Genomic DNA, 14,099 nt, shown 5'->3' with positions numbered 1-14,099 from the left:
TGATATTTACAGGCAACCAAATGTAACGCGTATAGGACCGATGGACAATGATCTATTCGAATCACAGTAGGTGCTGGTCGGGGAAGAAAAACTCTTCTATTACGGCAGTGGATTAGGTGGTGCTATGAAATTAAGCAAATTACAGGCACAGCGAAAAATGGAACTAGCGCAATAGACACGGTACACCTTGAGACCTGTCGGAGGGGGCTTCGTCCGGCAGCGTACATTTATTATGTAGATAATTATGATAATTACGACGATTATGATTAAATTAGTTTCATAATGGTAAGCGGTTATTTAAAAAAAATCTGATTTCATTTCCTCGGAAGAAAGACACGTTGATCATATGCTACTAAAAAATGGGAACCGAACATTATTGAATTTCTCGCCGAAAACTCTGCACCGTTACGTCATATGTGACGTCATAAACTTAGAAACATCCTCTCATATTTTGATCGTTTTGCAATAAGTGTGCTTACGTGATTGCTATATCGATCGAGCATTTTTTTTAATGCAATGTAGTTCTTTTATATTCTACTTAACTAGCTAATTGTTGCACGGGTGCACCTGAAAGGGGAGTCCGAATCTGCTGATACCCCCTCCCTCCTTAATTTTTGAGTGCATACCCACAAGAAGAGCTGCTGCCACCACCCAACACCGCACCCCCGTCGGAAAAATCCTGTAATGCGTCCCTGAGTTGTTGATTAACTCCAGTCAAGTTCAATACGAGTATACACTGTCACAATGCGTGATGCTTCGACCGAATGGTTTGGAAACTCTTCCCGTTGTGATGCCCTTACTGAAATATCTGCAGCGACGCTTTTGGGGGCCACAAGAATCTGTTTGTTTGAGGTCGCTACACAGACTGCGCTCTATGTTTTATGAGTTAGAAGATGATCAGCAGCAAGCGTCTGTGATGATTATCTAAGTGTTGCAACCAACGTTCTATTTTCACTCGGTGCATAGGAGAGGCTTTTTGTTTTCATGCAGCAGCCGAAAATCACAATAGTTTGAATCTTCTAATAGTGACGATCTGGTGTTTTCGTACATCTATGATCGTATAAAACGGATGTCTTCCCAAATACGCACCGCTCTGTAGAATAGCTATGGAATAACCTTTTCTTTTTTAGTGAATTTTAATATATGCGTCGTCAAATTCGGTGCAGTGGCCACCGAGAAGAACGATTTTTCCGTTCCCTATTATAAAAATAGGGGTATCTGCGCAAAAGCTTCCTCTTCTAGAGCATATGACGGCAATAAAAGCAAGCTTGTGGAACTTTTTGCAAATCATTTGTTGGGTTTTGCTTGTGTTGGACCTAGCATGGTGCACAGTGAACCAAATCGGACGCATTTGCACGACACCAGAACTAGAGTCTACCAGAACAGCAGTGTTATTTTGAACTTACCGCCATAGATCACCTGATCAACAAATTAAAATCTCGCACTCAAATCTATTGTTTGTATTAAAATATTATCTCTTTACAACTTTGTCATTTACTTAGAAATAAATGTGATTATAAATGCTTACAAGTTTGTTTATAAAGCGTCACGTTGTTATTACGTTTTCTGCGGGCCTGACGCTGGGGGCCGTATACGGCTGACGCCAAGTTTCACTGTGTTGGCTGGAATGTACTCGCTTTTGTTGGCTCCGCGCGAATTTAGTCATCAAAATAACTCATGTGTCGGTGCCACACAGGTTCAAAGTTAACGCGAGCTTATGTAGGCGCGCGTCACGCTCACCGGACGTCCACGCCGATAAAAACATGAACTGGCTGCGGCCGCGCTACATCGTAACCGTGTTCCTATTCTCAGAGGTGGTTCTCGGCGTACTACTCGTTCAAGACCGCTCGGCAAATGCACTCACAGCCGACAAGGATGCAACGGACTCCGCGCAAGGCAGTGCGCCTACGGCCGACGACAAAGGTAAAACGGAAGACATAAAACCCTCTGCCGTTTTCCGCACTAGAGCGCTCGTCCTGCTACATTCGGAAGGCTACGGGTCCGAGGCCCGAGCAAGGACGATCCGCGCTGCACCTTTCCAGACGTACTCGCGAAGCCAGCAGAGCGTTTCACCCGTTGCTACGTAGCCCCACCGGCCGGCGCGAAATTACAGCACTTAAAAAAAGGCCTATAAATATTGATACAGCGCACCGCATTGTTCTGGTGTGGGGCGCGCAGCGCAAGTCAAACCACTGCTGAATCGCAAGTGTCCGTGGCGCAGCGTTGCAAGAGTTTGACAAACTACATCATCCCGCACACCTTTTTCTCGTGCCGACTTAGTAAGCGGTGTTTAGTAAGATGTGATCAGAGTTAACAGCGCGCGATACGTTTCTGAACAGAGAACTTTTCGCTTCGAAGCAGGTTGCAGTCGCTTTTTAAGTATCTTTTTGTTTGTTTGTCTGTGTCCTTTCGCATAATCAACATAATGACAGCTTGTTTTTAGTAAACGCCGTTCATAATTGTCATACACTACCTTTCGACGTGCGCGCTGGTTGTCTTGCGTAAAAACATATCGCAATACTTTCGCTTTCGTGCGTTAGAAGGCATCATCATGCACGCCCCCCTTTAGGTTAGCAAGTGGGCCGTGTTCGGGACGTGTGTGGTCGGTCATTTTGCTGCGCAACCTGTTAGTACAACGAGCGGCGGCGCGCAAATGAGCGAGCGGGAGGGTTCAACCTGTGTGTCGCCTTCTTTTTTGCCCCATGCTGCGCCGACAACAAACACACGCACACATCGAAGCTGAACGAACACGTGTGAACGAAAGCGTGATTCCGGCACTCGCTCTCAGTTGTAAAAGCGTCGTTTGAAAGGCTGGCACTGCACGGTGGGCCGCGGCGTAAAGGTGCAACTAAAATATCACGACCGATAGCGATAAAGGAACACAGAATTGTCATCGTCGTGTTTCCGGTATCGGTCGGAACAGTGCCGGGCAACTATCGGAGGGCCATTCCGCGCGCAACCTTGAAAATCTCGCGGTGTTTTTAGCGATCCGCGTCCAAGTGCTTTTTCTTTTTCTGTTTTGTTTTTTTTTTTTTTTTTTGCCGTGTGTAGTTGTGTGGGAAGAGCTCTCTTGTCTGGGGCGACGCGGCGACACATTCCGCGTAGGGCGCCGGTCCATTGGCGCGTGACGTCACCAAATTGTTTAAACGGCAATTGAAAAAAATAAAAGTGCGAAGCCGCATGAGCGCCCGTCTGTCGAGCCCCAGATCCGTAACGGCTGGCTGCGTGTCACGCGCACTTTAGAGCTGCCTTTATGCGTTGCGAAGGCCAGCCGAGTTGCAGCACTCTCCTGTAGGGTTTCACTTTGATTCTGACTGGCTGTCTCCGGAGGATCGCCTGAATGAGTTTTATTCGAAGTTGGGTTTCTCATTGCTCCGTGTGGGAGAACCTTAATTAGTTTTATAAGCATTGGAAGTTTTATGCTTGCACATTTGCGGCCGTGAATAAAGATGCGGATTACACCTTGGACATGTCTAGACCTGTGGAGTTTATTAATTTAGTCAGTATTCATTTGTGCAGACCGTGATAGCACAAGCACTGTTATAAGAAGCTTGCTTTGCTTAAATGTATCCCATTGACCTGCTCCAGATAACATTTGTGCACCCAGTGAGAATTTAATCGGATACAACTCTAGAAGTCTGCAGTATTTCCTCCGCAAAGACGGATGCACACAAGCCTGCACCAATGAGCGTGCACCCCAGACTGACGTAATGAGCTGGATGGCCGGTGACCCCAACTTCAGAGAACATTTGCCGAATACATGAGCGGGACTATTTCTTCAGTCACGGAAGTTATCGGCTGCCACACTTTGGTTATCTGGGTGGGTGCTCTCTGGACTTCTTAAGTTGTATCCAACTATAGTTTTAAAATATTCTGCCTCATCGAGCCGCATCTTTGTCTATACGAGGGATGTTTGAGTGGTCTGAATGCATTTCAGTGTAGTTTGTAGACAGACCTATGCACGGGAGGCCTGCTTGTCTATGCAGTCATTTTTCAGGGCAAAGTACCGTGTATATACCAACACAGGACATTGCTCAGAATGATTACACAGAGTGTAATTTAGCTTCAAGAATCAAGGTTCAGTTGGCAGGCATCATTTAACGAACACGCTTCGATTGGCTAATCTGCACATCAGTGCACGTAGCAGTCTTGTCGGTGTGACGTCGCAGACATACTGGCGTTTTCCATTGTGCCGTAGGTTCTCGGTCTAGCCCTGATTTATGCTCATGAATTATTCGCGACTGAATTCAGTTGCCAGATGTGTGTTGTGATCTGGCGTCACATTTCCAGGGAGCACAGCAACGTGCGAGAAAGTGAATGCATGCGATGACCTGCTCGGCTATGAAGCAATTCGAGCCCTGCATCAACAGCTGGACGACGATGACAATGGAAGCGTTGACATCGCTGAGACAGATGAGGTTTGCCTTTTGTCGACTTTTCTTTCACAGCTGGGTTTCACCTTGTAACATTAAGACACTGCTATCGCTACAAAGAAGGCCAAGTTGTACATAAATGTCATCTTAGAGTTGATAGATCTCGCCTTAGCGTTTAAAAAGATGGCATTAAAAAAAATTGTGAAGAGCCTGTTTATTATACTTTAAAGGGGCACTAAAGTGAGACAATGAATCTCTTTAGATTGATAAATTGTACTCTGAAAACACTAATTTCATTAATTTCATCCTCATAGGCTTATTATTAGAGGAGAAAATATTTTTTAAATTTCACACTAAAATCTCCACGTGTGGTGTTGCTGATTTCCAAGTGAATTTTTTGTAGTTTTGCGACATCGGCTCAACAAAATTAATTGAAACTTGGTATGTCAAGTCTCTTGCTCCCTTACAGGACAATGTACAGCTGCCCATTTTTTTAAAACCTGATTGCGCAAGTGCCGACCGCCGAGTCGATAAGCACCACATAGCAGAGCACAGCGGTGAAATGAACGAGAATATGCGCACGCACGTTATGAGCAGTCCTGTGCACCGGTCTTCTGCTAGACTATTCCGGGAAGTGGACACCAGCCTCGCTTCTTTTGACCACCGTTATCGTCGTCCTTTTTTTCTTTTCTGAATGCTGCCATCAAGTTATAAAGAAAAGGTCAGGTGGTTGCTCGTGAGATGGATGGGATCTGATATAGACCGGCTGATTATACGTACATATCAGCATTTTTTTTTTTTTTGTAGTTCGCGCAGCACTTTCGTGAGGCAGCAAAGATATCTGCCAGAGTGAGCCAAAAACAGGACAAAAAAAAAAAAAGGTGGGGTTGTGTCCGTTTCGTATAACAGCCTGGCAGACGAAAGCTGCACCGGACTGTTCACTGCGTGCATGCTTGTATTTTCGTTCATTTCGCTGCTGCACTCCGTTATATGGTGCTTATTGACTTGACAGTGTGATGCTCGCACGTTCACGTTAAAAAAATGGGCCGCTGTACTTTCAATTTTACCAATTAGTAACTACATAGACCCTTGTAGACACCATCAATATCTGACGTTGTGCTGACTGGTGCGGGAATTCACAGTGTGGCATCACCACCTGCATTTTCTTTTTGCTCGTTTTCTCTCTTGCCAAGTGCCAAGTGTCTTCTTGCGGCAAGCGTGGTGATTTTGGTATTGTGAAAGAATAATTTACTAATACGGAGAAAAATCGTTTTTCTCTTTAGTGTCCCTTTAATGCTGGTATATTTATCATTCTCATCTTTGGTGGCAAAGCCTGATGTGCATTGACATTTATTCCAGATGTAGCAGCGTTACAGTCGCTCTGTGTAGAGGCAATAAAAGAGACATTCTTTTAAACGTCATTTTTTTATTTAAGCATTCAACATGTTGAATGTGGAGTTATTACATTCACTTTAGGAAGGTATAGGTTGCTCTGGTTGCAATCTGTTCTAACAGAAATCAAAAGGGGCCTTAACCCCTTTTGTGCCATGTACGAGGTGATCTCGTCCACATTTTTCTGGTAAAAACAGCCATGTATAGGTTCAGCTCATTTGCAGCACTTTGCTTTTTCTCGCAATAACTCTGGCTTTGTTTTGATGCTTTTGCTATGGTGTGGTAGATGGCAGCATACATCCCATTGGGCAGTGAAAGCAGGAGCGGGTGTGTTTGTGTTGAGTAAATAAAACACATTGTCAAGAAGGGCCCACAATAAAAGCATAAAAGAAGGTAATGCATGCAAACATGGACATCAGAGAACAAGACAACTCGGCACTCTTCTCTTGTTTCCATGTGCATGGCTTACTTCCTTTTATGTTGAATATTTATGAACTGGCTCAGCTTTCGGTCATTCTAAACCACAATAAAAAGTTCTGCCATTTGCATGGTTATGTACTTTACACAGAATGTAAGAGCAATGAATGAAAAACGAGAACAACTTGCTCACATGCACAGATTGCCGTGTAGTTTGCAAGTATGGGGTCACGTCAAACTAGCTATACTGCCACCATATTTTTTATGAAGGCAGAGGAATTTCTTAGATGAAGAGGTTGCTGTGTAGTACATATTCTGAGCAATATTATCATACCTGCATTTGAAGGTACCTTTGTCAGATTCTCTTCTTCAGTTTTGAGCTTATAACTGAAGTCTGCCTAAACAAGCAGACAGAAAAAATGGTTGGAAAGTTTTTACTAGGCAATTATTCAGACTGGCTTATGAATAGTGGAGGCATTGGAATATGTATCATTCTTACGTTTACATAGATGCAGTTATCGTTTAAGTTGTTTGTAAGTGCCGTGTCTTCACATGTAGCATGTACAGGCTGTTTCACAATTTGGGGAAATGTCGGAGCGCGTGGCATCGCGATGCGACTAGCGCTGCAATCGCGTGCCGGCAGCAGCTCGTGCGTGCGCAGACGCTTCAAGGGTGTAGAGTTGCACGTCAGCGCACGCGCGAGCTGCTGACGGCGCGTGGTTGCAGCGCTGGCCGCATCAAGATGCCATGCGCTCTGATATTTCCCCTAAGTGTGAAACAGCCTGTACACAGTGGTCCACTGTTAAAGGGAACATCGGAGCGTGTGGCGGCAGTTCGGTGCCACCGCTGGCCAGCGGCTGCAACGAGTCTCGCGCACGCGCAGTCAGCCCCATGCCCTGTGATCTTTCGTCGTGTGAACGGTTCCCTGCTCGACTATTCGAAGCGCAGAAACAGATGTCAGCGGACAACAAAAGAGCACGGCTCACGGCACACACTGTGCCTGCGCGAAACTCATTGCAGCCGCTGGCCGGCGGTGGCGCCGAGCTGCCGCCACACGCTCCGATGTTCCCTTTAACAGTGGACCGCTGTGTATCTCCGAGTGGACTCCACTGTATCATTGCCACCTTTTGTGTGCTACTTGGTTGCAGTAGTGGTGCAATGTTTGAGTGAGTCTTGTATTTGTGGGTTATTGCTTTTTGTTTGTTGCTGTATAGATTTACAGGTTAGATAATTTAACAGACACAGCAGAACTGGCTCTGTAGTTGTCCGCTAAGTTACAAAAACATTGCTGTTCGAAAAATACTTGCTAGTCATAACTGTCTTTCTAATTAGCAAGTTCTTGTTCGCAAATCAAATATGGACTAGCTGATGGTAGTCAGCAGTCATCATTCTGATGAAGTGTAAATGTTAGACACTAGCTGTTATCTTTTTTTCATGCTTGAATCTCCCCCACATGAAAAAGCACAACCCGTACACATTCTGACAAAAAAAAAATTGTGTCCGTCAGTCTGGCAAACTGCCTTGCAGTGTGACAGAAAAAAGGGTTGGTTTATCTATAGATTCTTTTTGCTTAATTTTATTTCTTTCAATGCTCATGACAAGTTGATCATGTTGATAGCACAGCAAGAGCTGCATTTTCACCATTGATGCAGGGGCAAACATGGAAAGGAATAGCATTGAAGTAGGATTGTTACATTATACTAGCACTGTTCTGTTTAAAAAAAAAGTTTGGAAGCATATGTCAAAGTGCCCTGTGCCTCACTCCTTGAGAGGTTTTTTTTAGGTACGAGGCACAGAGGCCAAGTCGTAAAGAATTTAGGGGTCTGGTTGCACTTCCAGTGTGTCCTGTTATGCTTCCTCTCTGTTGTGACTGTGCTGTGTTTCTGTGTTCAGTTTCTTAGAGACGAGCTGCAGTACGAGAATGGCTATGAGCGGCAGAAGAAATTTCATGGCAATGACAAGTACATTTCCATTGAGGAATTATGGCAATCCTGGCAGGTCTCTGAAGGTTGGTTGTCATCTTCAATTGATCTGCACCTAAACCAATTATTGATAATCATGAACAAGCAAACAAAAAATTATTAATATCTAGGCTAAGCCAGGGAGCTTAAAGAAGTACCATTGGTGGCATTGTATCATACTCATGCTGAGTGTGGGTGGACCCATTGCAATGCTTTGGGAAAAGTGCTCAACTGCGGCAGTCTAAATGTTTCCTTGTGCAGCAATGCTGTTTGTTACATTATTTGTCTGTAGATGCTTGACAGTGTTGTGACTGCTTGCACTCTGTCGTTCTGACATTTTTTGTTTTACATTCAGTAGCTGTTCCAGAGTACTGAACTGCTGAGAGGCTCAGGCCTAGCTCTCATTGACATACTTTATTAATAATGAAGCCACATCTAAATAAAAAAATATTTGCTGTATTATCAGCAATTCACTGTAAGCATAAATATATAATGTATGCTTTGCTATTGGCAAGGAAGATTTTAGGTTTGCTTTATTATCTGACAGCTTGCTACGTCTGCTTTTGTTATATTGAGGTTGTTTTTTTTTTGTTAGTTGTGCTATTATGCAAGATGCAACCTTTGTTTCAATTGGTATGTAAATTGAAACATTAATCACTTCTTATAACACTTTGAAGAATAAAGTCAATATTCTGGAAACATCAATTGCTGTAATTATACTTTTTATTCTTAGTGGAACAAGCTTAATTAGGATTCTTCCAGAAGTTGCCTAATTAGAAAGTGTATATCTTGCATTTATCTAAGTGAGGAAATTTGAGGTAGGCCTAAACTAAATTAAGCTTCCTGTCAATTTTCAATTACTATTATTTTTTTTTTTTTCAAAGCAAGAGCTTCAACTTTTCCATAAAGTTGACAGTATCCTTAACTCTTCAGTGTGATACATCGCTTGATAATGGCCGGTAGGTGAGAAAATGACCTAGCGTTGGTAGCTATAACCTGCTAGCTAGCATCATAACACTAATGCATCTAACCTGTTTGAGATATTGAGCCAAACGCTTCGTTGACTGTGGACACATTAAACCTGTTTAGCATAGTGTGCCTTTCGTGGAGCCAACATGCTCACAGATATTTCCTTCTCTCCGGCGCAATCTGTGCCATCCTGCAGTCCACAACTGGACAGTGGAAGAGACGATCGAGTGGCTGGTTAGCTGTGTTGAGCTACCGCAGTATGCAAAAACCTTTGAGGAGAATGCAGTAGATGGCTCCACCCTCCCCAGGTAAACACTCATTCATTTTGGTTTTTGCATTTCAAGCTCGCACTGGAGTCCGTCATGGTGATCGCGAGAAACATTCGGGCTCTTAACATGACTTTGTTGAGAAGGCACATTGCTGCTCCTCCTACAGTTCTTGGTGGTCGATGTTGGATCTGTGCAAGTGTTTCAGCACTTTTACAAAGCAGTGTTGAACTTCATGAATTCACTTTGTGAATTAAGATCATTAAGGCTCACCAGTAAGCAGCAACACTTTTCATGCACATGTTTCACTAAGTCTACATAGAAATTGGCAAGTTACACTAATTATTGCCTTTTAGAATGTGATTGTTCTTTCTAATTTTGTGAAAATGATCAAATAGCATAAATTTTATAAGTATGATTGCCTGCCATCTCTCTCTCTCTCTTTGGTGTGTACCTTGCAGGAAGGGCTCCAGTTCTCCCATTTGGCCCAACCACCTCTATCCACTAATGAAAAAATTAATTGATCTAATATTTTAAATACTGCCATAATTGACGTCTATAGTCGTCTTAAAATGTCTGCGGCCACAGAAATGGTAGTTATGAAGGCAGTAAGCCCTTATTTTTGAGATGTTTTGGGCATTTCTTGAAACACCCTGCATATCGCAGCAGAAGCTTACCTCTGGGGCCAGATGCACCGATTTGAAATGGCAGTGGTTAATAATAATGTATTCTATAGTTGTTTTGAAGTTGATATTGCGCACGTACCAGTCTAGCATCTTTCATCATGCATTTATTTTTGTTATTTGTGTGCAACACTGAGTAGCTGCCTGTGCAAATGCCATTTTTGCAGAATGGCTGTTGCCAACAATAACTACCTTAGCAGTGTGCTGGGGATCAAGGATGTCATCCACAAGCAAAAGCTCACCCTAAAGGCCATGGATGTAGTGCTCTTTGGACCACCTAAACGTCAGTACATCACCTAAACTTCCTTCTTTTTCTGTTTTTTCAGGAATTACGAAGAACATTGTCATTTCCTTACTTTTTGCTCAGCTGTAGTGTCAACCTAAATTCCAGTGGTAGCTGTCAGAATGTAGCATACATACTAGCACTTAGAGCATGTAGAGTATTTGCCAAGTACACTCAAACTTCGATATAACGAACACGGATATAACGAATTATCGGTTATAATGAAGTAATTGAAGAACAGTCTTGTCATAGCTACAGTGTTACAAATAAACGTTTATAACGAATTTTCGGATATAAGGAAGTTATTTTCGTGGCAGATGTGACTTTGTTATAATGGGCTTTGAGTTAGCGGACTCTGCAACAGTTTTTGAGCCTAAAGTACACCCGCCTAATGAATGTGACACTTTAGTGATGAGATAGAGAATTACTCTAGGTACAGTACTAAGATTGACATTGATTCAGCTGCTCCTGATGAGTATAATGTGCAAGATGTCATAAGGGTAATAAGCCTAGTTGACTTGTATAACAACGCACAAGCTTTATCGCACAAACTAGGAATGTTTCAGTGAGGTCTTACTGTACTTTATACCTTGTGTTTTGCTCTCAATTTTAAATGATTTGTACGCTTTGTACTTACAGTTGACTTACATAGCACAATCATAAACATGCATAACAATGTAACATACAGATTGTTTAACACAAGATGCATAATGCAACATTTGCTGTTGTGATTAAGAGTGCACTAGAAAAAATACCTGTATAGCTGAGTGTATTGGCAATGCCATTTTACTTGCAAATTAATGATGCTTTGTGATTTTAACCTCCAAAAATGTCGCATCAAATCCACTGATGTACTGGCTCCGACACAAGTGAGACGACACCTGACGGTTTATAGTGTGGGATGTTAGTGTGGGCCCAGGCACTCAACCGACAAGGGATGGGTCACAGACAAAGACAGGACGTTTATACACATGGACTTAAATACATACATGGTCTAACTAGATACAAAAGCTCAAAATCTCGGCCGGTACAACCGTCTCTAGTGTTCTAGTGCATGCACTGCACGGTTCTCGCGGCCCTGACACCTCGCGTCTAGTCCGCGCACCACTCGACGTGACACACTCACACGTCGCTGTCGTCGAGATGGTCCGACGTGTCGCCGTGTCTCATGGGGTGTGATGCCGCGGGGTTGGTGAACCACCACGGCAGTCGTTGGGACGGCCGCTTCGCTGCGTGGTGGATGGCCAGCCCCGTGCTCGGCCCGTCCGAGAACACCGGTAGTCGGGCGCAGCACTGCTCAACTTTCCAGGCTCGGCGCTCCGCGTAACCACCCACTCGCCCGCAGGTCTCGACCGTGACCGCAAGCACCGTCGTCGCCTGGCGTAGCTTGTCGCCCGAGGCCGTCCGCAGTCCACCCGTGACAGGTTGAGCGCCGCAACGGGCCGGTAGCCGCCACGAACCCTCGTTCTGCCACTGCTGCACCGACTGCTTTTGCCCGACTTGCTGCTCGAGTGTTCTAAAATCTTCTTCTTCGCGCTCCCTCACGAGCGGCGCTGGCGCGCACCACACACGCACTTTCTTCTTCGTCTCTCTCCAATTTCAGCTTTCAGCCCCACTCGTAACAATAGACAGCCTTTACCTCGCTTCCATGGCATTCACTAGCTATGGCATTCTCCTGTTGAGTTGAACTCCAGCTTCGACTCATGCTTTCCATGGCTGCATTTCACTGGTGGCTTAACGCAAGGCAACTCCTGTACTTTTATGTTATAAGTGCACATTGAATAACACCAGACTTCGTAGGTCTAATCAATCCAGAGCCCACCCCCAGTACACCATCTCTCATAACTCAGGAGCTGTTCTGGGACGTTAAGACTCTGCACTTTGATTTAATGTATATGTACTCTCATTTTTTTTTCATGGCTCATCCAGTGGTTTGCCTCAATTGAATTGCTGTAAGCGTTGAGCAAAATCAATTGAGCAAACCGTGTTCTTGAGTGAACAAAGGGTCCTCTTCCTGCTGTGCACATGCAGATCACAACTACATCAAGGATGTGCTGTTAGTGCTCTCACTGGTGATCGCCATAGGTGGCTGCTGGTTTGCATACGTGCAGCACAACTACTCTCAGCTCCACCTGAAGAAGATGATGAAAGACATGGACAGCCTGCAGAGAGCCGAGGAGCAGCTGTCTGAGCTGCAGAGAGAGTGAGCATCACTTGTACACTGTCACATTTTTGAGGTCCTTGTTCTTTAAGGCCTTTGAAGTTAAGTACTCAATACAATTTAATTATGGTATTTAGCATCCAATGCACAAAGGGCATGTGCACAAATATTATCGTAAGTAGCGCAACGAGACAGGACAGCAGAATAACACGCAAAAATTTGTCTAATAAAGAGAGAAATCATTTTGTTGACCATTGCATGGCGTTCTCCAATTGTGAACCGCGTTCCCGATGTGCAAAAATCTTGGGCTGAAGTAAGCAAAAGATGGCTCGTGAAACATTAGAAGCATTTATGAGGAAAGCAGGCAAGGAGTGTGTAAGCGGTACATCAATTACGCTGTACAATGCAGAAATGCTGTTTCTTTCGTGCAGTGTTTGATAATTTCTGCTTTATTATCTCGACTGGTTATTGTGACGGTGCACCTGCACAGCTTGTTGACATATAAACGTGTGGATCTGCCTTCAATAAAATCAGTTGTTAGTTTGCGCCTGTGCTTGTCTGTTCCTTTCTGTTGTCCTGCCTTGTTGCACTACTTGCAATGGTATTTATGTCCAAACATCAACTCGCCCAGCATTCAACTCTTTTGAAGGGCATGTGCTTCCATTAGACTAAAGTTTTTCATTGATAGAAAAAGGGTTACGCAGCGAGTGCCAAGGTTTGACAACTACGGTTTAAAATGCAAACGGCGACGAAAAGTTGTGTGTCTTATGTGTAAGTGCTTGCAAGTTCAATTTTGTTTTGCTGTGGCTGAACATTCTCTAGGCTGGATGCTCTGGGAGCAAACTTGTGTTCTACTTAACCTTTTTTTTTCCCCCAAATTCAGTATGTTCTGGCTTTAATCGTAAGATGCGTCATTGCCATAGACAGCAAGATGTTCCGTCACTTACCTTGCTTTTGCCATAGTCATATCACATCCATCCCTGCTTTCTTCGTTGCCCTAACTTTTGGTACAAAGGAAGGCATGGGGAAAGACTTGTGGCATGCTAATGGAAACTGCTGTAGCCACCAGGCTTGGGCCGTGAAGTTGGGTAATGAAAAAGCCATCCAGCTAACTGTAGTCCAAACTTACAAAGGAAACCCGTACAGGCTTGTCATTGAGCAAGCTTCACAGTAAAAGGAAACATTAATCTGATTAAGCAGTTGTAGGCGGGGCCATTGCCATTCTGAGGCACTTGCTGTACATTCTTAGCTAACCAGGAGGCTAGCAATTGATAGGACAAGGCCAAATTAACAATGCAAAATACAGATACTTTAAATAGGGCAAATCAATTCTAAAGAATTCCTCGAAATGGAGGTGTCTAAGCAACCACCATGGGAAGGCTGTGGTCTCTCTTTCGGTCTCCAGAACAGGAGGCCTATTCCTTCACTGCGAAGCTGTCTGAAAATCTCGTACAGGTTTCCTGGTGTGGCTTCATGGTACAGTCAGGCAGATGGCCACATCCCTTTGAGGAATCTTATCTTGCTGGCTTTGCAGGAATGTGCTTTCCAATGTAAGATAGTATATTAAATGGATTATGAGTATGACTGGAGGACA

At 44.0% G+C, this 14,099-nt stretch overlaps 1 protein-coding gene across 10 annotated transcripts in view; it reads left to right on the top strand.

The window, feature by feature from the left end:
* Positions 1 to 1,576: 1,576 nt before the first annotated feature.
* LOC119382901 (stromal interaction molecule homolog) overlaps positions 1,577 to 14,099 on the top strand; it is a 46,022-nt gene continuing 33,499 nt past the window's right edge. For all 10 annotated transcript variants that reach the window (XM_037650807.1, XM_037650802.1, XM_037650806.1 and 7 more), the window contains exons 1-6: positions 1,577 to 1,923; positions 4,291 to 4,418; positions 8,076 to 8,190; positions 9,309 to 9,420; positions 10,229 to 10,344; positions 12,376 to 12,547. In XM_037650807.1, the coding sequence (XP_037506735.1) occupies positions 1,764 to 1,923; positions 4,291 to 4,418; positions 8,076 to 8,190; positions 9,309 to 9,420; positions 10,229 to 10,344; positions 12,376 to 12,547 (803 nt within the window). In that variant the 5' untranslated portion in view covers positions 1,577 to 1,763. The remainder of the gene's footprint in view (positions 1,924 to 4,290; positions 4,419 to 8,075; positions 8,191 to 9,308; positions 9,421 to 10,228; positions 10,345 to 12,375; positions 12,548 to 14,099) is intronic.

Source organism: Rhipicephalus sanguineus, chromosome 2 (assembly GCF_013339695.2).
Source record: "Rhipicephalus sanguineus isolate Rsan-2018 chromosome 2, BIME_Rsan_1.4, whole genome shotgun sequence".
Classification (NCBI taxonomy): domain Eukaryota; kingdom Metazoa; phylum Arthropoda; class Arachnida; order Ixodida; family Ixodidae; genus Rhipicephalus; species Rhipicephalus sanguineus.
Note: the sequence above shows the minus strand (reverse complement) of the source record. Positions and strands in the feature narration are given on the sequence as shown.